This window comes from Otolemur garnettii, unplaced genomic scaffold, assembly GCF_000181295.1.
Source record: "Otolemur garnettii isolate 467f Iridium unplaced genomic scaffold, OtoGar3 scaffold00050, whole genome shotgun sequence".
NCBI classification, from domain to species: Eukaryota; Metazoa; Chordata; class Mammalia; order Primates; family Galagidae; genus Otolemur; species Otolemur garnettii.
In genome coordinates, this window is record NW_003852445.1 from 8,141,641 (window position 1) to 8,147,334 (window position 5,694).

The 5,694-nt window shown below is 42.5% G+C and overlaps 1 protein-coding gene across 1 annotated transcript in view; it reads right to left on the bottom strand.

Moving 5' to 3' along the window:
• OIP5 (Opa interacting protein 5) overlaps positions 1 to 5,694 on the bottom strand; it is a 16,401-nt gene that overhangs the window by 3,387 nt on the left and 7,320 nt on the right. Inside the window, exon 4 of the mRNA XM_003791825.2 lies at positions 3,560 to 3,641. Within this exon, the coding sequence (XP_003791873.1) occupies positions 3,560 to 3,641 (82 nt within the window). The remainder of the gene's footprint in view (positions 1 to 3,559; positions 3,642 to 5,694) is intronic.

Consider the following 5,694-nt stretch of genomic DNA (forward strand, 5'->3'; position numbering starts at 1 on the left):
AGTTCTTGATAATCACTTCTCAACAATTATTTGTTATTATTACAGTTTAACATTATAAAATTAACAAAAATAATATAAAACTCATATCCTGGCGAAATAGCTACATGGCAGCCAAAAACCATATATTCCCTTATTGTTCTCCCACCCATTCGTGCATTCTTTCCAAAAATCGGGACTTTTTTAAAATGCCGCGGGACACAGGACAAATTGTTAAAAATTGGGACTGTCCGGCCAAAAGCGGAACGTCTGGTCACCCTACCCTAATTATTGTCACTTTCAAGAAATAGAGTTGACAGTGGCTTACTTTCTGCTTCGCCCATGCAAGTTTCAACTTGCTCTGCTTATCAGTGATGCAGGAAGGGCTTCCTTTGTTTCCATCCTTGCAGTACTCAGTGTCATCTATGGAGCTGAGAAGAGAGCCCTTTCCTCCAAATGATTTTCTATGATTTTTGTTTGTTTGTTTTTGTTTTGAGACAGATTCTTACTTTGTTGCCCAGACTGGAATACTGTAGTATCAGCCTAGCTCACAGCAACATCAAACTCCTGGGCTTAAGGAATCCTCCTGCCTCAGTCTCCAGAGTAGCTTAGACTACAGGCACCTGCCACAATACCCAGCCTTGCTAAATTTTTTTTCTTTTCTTTTTTTTTTTTTTTGTTAGTCTGTGTCACCCTCGGTAGAGTGCCATGGTGTCATAGCTCATAGCAATCTCCAACTCCTGAGCTTAAGCAATTCTCTTGCCTAAGCCTCCCAAGTAGCTGGGACTACAGGCGCCCACCACAACACCTGGCTATTTTTTCTGTTGTTGTTGCAATTGTCATTGTTAACTGGCCCAGGCCAGGTTTGAACCCACCATCCTCGGTGCATATGGCCGGTGCCATAACCACTGTGCTACTGGTGCCAAGCCTTTTTTTTTTTTCTTTTTTTGAGACAGAGCCGCAAGCTGTCCCCCTGGGTAGAGTGCTGTGGCATCACAGCTCACAGCAACCTCCAACTCTAGGGCTCAAGCAATTCTCTTGCCTCAGTTTTTCTATTTTTAGTAGAGACGGGGTCTTGCTTTCACTCAGGGTAGTCTCAAATTCCTGAGCTCAAGCAATCCACTTGCCTCAGCCTTCTAGAGTGAGCCATCGTGACCAGCCCCTTTTTCTTTTTTTTTTTTTTGAGACAGAGTTTCAAGCTGTCACCCTGGGTAGAGGGCCGTAGTGTCACAGCTCACAGCAACCTCAAACTCTTGGGCTTAAGTGATTCTCTTGCCTCAGCCTCCCAAGTAGCTGGGACTATAGGCACCCGCCACAAAGCCCAGCTATTTTTGTTGTTGTTGCAGTTATCATTGTTATTTAGTAGGCCCGGGCTGGGTTTAAACCCACCACCTCCGGTGTATGTGGCCAGAGCATTGCCAACTGAGCTACAGGTGCCCCCTTTCTGTTTTAAATAGAGATGGGTTCTTGAACTTCTGAGTTCAAGTGATCCCCCTACCTCAGCCTCCCAAAGTGCTAAGATTATAGGCATGAGCCACTGTACCTGGCCTGATTATGAGTTTTTTTTCTCTTTTTTAAAGTAGTTCAGATAATATGAGGGCACAAACCATTAGGTCACAACGTCTGCATTTGTTGGGTAAAGTCCCTGCTGTAATTGTGCCCCTCACCTAGGAGCTGTGCCATACACCCTTACATCGTGCGCGTTACATAAGAACCTCCCCATTTTCTACAATTTTAAAAGTGGGTTAAAGGTGTACTCCAAACCTTAAACATTTGCACTGGGCTTTTGGGGACCTTTTTCCTATCTGCATAATGATTTTACAGTGGTTTCAAGAATTCAAAAGAGATGAAATTCAATGAGATAAAGAGAGGAGTAGGTGTGCAACAACTGCAATGACTGAGAAAAAACATCACTTCTGTGGGAAAATCATTCTCAAAAACAGTTGAGTGACACTAGTGGACAATGAAGCAGTACTATAGATTGAATCACTGGAGGTGTCCAAAATCCCACAGGATTATCTCTGAGTCAGGATAATTTCATCCTGTTGGGTTTCTCACATTTGACAGATGAGCAAAAGTGCATCAATGCTGAATGGTATGAAGAAATACTGGTCAGATTCGATGCAGGCAAGCCTAGACACATTTCTGACATCGTTATTGGTGATGAAACCTGGATTTACCAGTTTGATACAGAGAATAATCATCAGTGATGGTGTGGGTTTTTCTTCCCCTGATAAAAATCCACCAACAAAAGTAAAGTGACTGTGAAGCATTGGAAAGAAAATGGTGGCACTCAAAAGTGGTCATGTTGCAACTGTTCCTCTGGAGGAACAAAGACCTGCTATTGCTCAGTGGTAGGCAGCAGTTTGGGGGAAGTTACAAAAACAGCGGCCAAGGACAGGATGGGGGGGACCATCTTGCCCCATGACAGTGCATCTGCCACACAGCCAACATCACCATTCAATTCCTGGAGTCCACAGAGGTTAAACTTATGACTCATCTCCTCTACAGTCGTGACCTTGCCTCACATGATTATTTACTGTTCCCTATAGTCAAAAATCCTATGCACAGCAGAAGGTTCTCTAACAATGAAGAAACTTTTAGCACCTATGAAAGCGCTCTTATAGTTCTTGAAAAACTTAAGTGGAAAGAGTATTTTCAAAAATAGTTTATAAAGGGCCAGGCACAGTAGCTCAAGCCTGTAATCCTAGCACTCTGGGAGGATAAGGTGGGTGGATTGCCTAAGCTCATGAGTTCTAGACCAGCCTAAGCCAGAGCAAGACCCCATCTTTAAAAATAGCCAGGTATGTGGTGGGTGCCTGTAGTCCAAACTACTTGGGAGGCTGAGGCAAGAGAATCGCTTGAGCCCAAGAGTTTGAGGTTGCTGTGAGCTGTGATTCCATGACACTCCACTCAGGGCAACAAAGTAAGTTTGGGACTCTGTCTGCAAAAAAAAAAAATCGTTCATGATAAAACAAAAGTGCATAGGATGTTGTGGGGGTTACTTTGAGAAAATACAGTAATCAAACTAATTTTATACTTCTTAACTTTTATGTATCTCAAAACTTTCATATCATCCCTTTTATCACACCATTTCATCATCTCCTAGTTCACAATCATAAATTATCAAGAGTAGTCTCAAAGCAGCTGCTGTGCCTCACAGGTGCCCAGGAAAAAAAAAAAGTAGTCTCCACTGGTCTCTCTCTCACCTTTTTATCCTTTATGAGAGAGCTCTAGTGTCAACTCTCTTTGAGAATGCTGTAAACTTAAAAGAAAATAGGGTAGCACCTGTGGCTCAGTGGGTAGGGTGCCGGTTCTATATACCGAGGGTTGTGGGTTCAAACCTAGCCCCAGCCAAATTGCAACAAACAATAGCCAGGCATTGTGGCGGGCAACTATAGACCCAGCTACTCAGGAGGCTGAAGCAAGAAGAATTGCCTAAGCCCAGGAGTTGGAGGTAGCTGTGAGCTATGATGCCACACTACTCTACCAAGGGCAACAAAATGAGACTGTCTCAAAATAAAAAAAAGAAAAAAAGAGTAGTTTGTATTAAAGGAACTACAAAACCATCATGAAATTTTACCTCTGCAATCTTTTCTGGTAGAGGTACATTGTGAATATCCACCTCAGATGCATTTACTATGGCTTTTGTTTTTAAGAGATAGCTAGAGAGAAAATATACAGAGAAAATGTTAGTGTCATATCACAGGTAAGATTATCAAGAAACCAAACTTGCCCTCTAAAGAAACAATCTGTCGAGCAAAGTCTGCCCTCTTAACTGATTTCCACGTCAAAATCCATGATGTACAGTAAGCCCTCTTTATCTGTAGGTTCAGCATCCATGGAATCAATAAACCATGGACTGCACATATATATATACATATATATATATATTTTTTTTGTTTGTTTTTGTTTTGTTTTTTTTAGAGCCTCAAACTGTCCCCCTGGGTAGAGTACCGTGGCATCACAGCTCACAGCAACCTCCAACTCCTGGGCTCAAGCAAGTCTCCTGCCTCAGCCTCCCAAGTAGCTGGGACCACAGGCACCTGCCACAGCGCCCGGCTATTTTTTGGTTGCAGCCGGCATTGTTGTTTGATGGCTGGGCTGGATTTGAATCCGCCAGCTCAGTTGTATGTGGCTGGCGCCTTAGCCACTTGAGCCACAGGCACCAAGCTGAAAATTTTTTTTTAAAAATGGATTGTTGCTTCTGTACGAAACATGTACAGACATTTTTTCTTATCTTTATTCCCTAAATAATACATTGTAATCACTATTTAGATAGCATTTGCATAGTATGTGATAGTATAATCTAGAGATGATTTTAAAGTATATGAAGACTGAGCAAGAACTAGACCCATCTCTACTAAAAATAGAAAAATTAGCCAGGTGTTGTGGCAAGCGCCTATAGTCTGACCTATTCAGAAGGCTGCTGCAGGAGGATCACTTGAGCCCAGGAGTTTGGTGTTGCAGTCTGCTACAATGACACCACTGTACTCTACCCAAAGTGACAGGTCTCAAAACAAAACAAAACAAAAAACCCCTACCAGGGTCTTAAGAATAATTGGGGTTCTTTTTAGGACACTATTAAAATTTGCCTTAAATATTTCTTTGAGGAAGAGAAAATCACACTTCTACTCAATGAAGAGAAACATTTTTTACAGTAGCTTTTTCTGTTTTTTAGCTATTATGCTATGAATTCACAGAAATAGGTTCCAGCACCTTTATATGCCTTGTCACTGGTTCTAGTTTCTCATAGGTGCTACAAGGTAAGCCTATTATGCCATGAAGTCATAGGGAATAGGTTCTAGCAGCTCAGACTCCTTTCCATTGGTTCTCATAAAGTGTGCTTCTCTGGGTGGAACAGGCTGACACTTTAGCTGAACACTGGTACCTTTCTTTTTAGGCCTCCTTTTTCTGATTATTTTCCTTCACATGTTTAAGATTATCTTGAGTTTCAGGAAACTATCTTCGCTCTTAGGGTACTTAATATGCTCAATAAGGACCGTTAATTCTCTTGGCAAGAATCTTGACTTTGTTTGTTTATAACAATGCCAACAGCATGATGGGTAACATTGTAGACTCTATAAGTTTGGTCATGGTAATATTTGTGTGGCATGCCTTCTTGGGGTTATTTTTGCTTTTTTTTAATCAGAGTCTCACTTTGTGGCCCTCGGTAGATTGCTGTGGGGTCATAGCTCACAGCAACCTCAAACTCTTGGGCTCAAGTAATGCTCTTGCTTCAGCCTTCTAAGTAGCTGGGACTACAGCCGCTTACCACAAGGCCCAGCTATTTTTAGAGATGGGGTATCGCTCTCGCTCAGGCTAGTTTCAAACTGAGCTCAAGTGATCCACCCACTTCAGCCTCCCAGAGTAGTAGGATTACAGGTGTGAGCCACCACGCCAGGCCTTGGCATACCTTTTTGAATAGTACCCATTTTTTGATGTCTATAATGTCGCATTTCCTGCAGAAAACACATTCGTATGTATGTGGCTAAAGGAAGAACTCCATGTTTTCTAAAAGGCCTACAGAAAAGAATGGGGCCTCTCTTCATTCCCTTCGTCATTTTGGTGAACTACTGGAAGACGGCATCTTTAAGAATAATCATGATGGGCTCGGCGCCTATAGCTCAACCGGCTAAGGCGCCAGCCACGTACACCTAAGGTGGCGGGTTTGAATCCCCAGCCTGGACCCGCCAAACAACAATGACGGCTGCATCC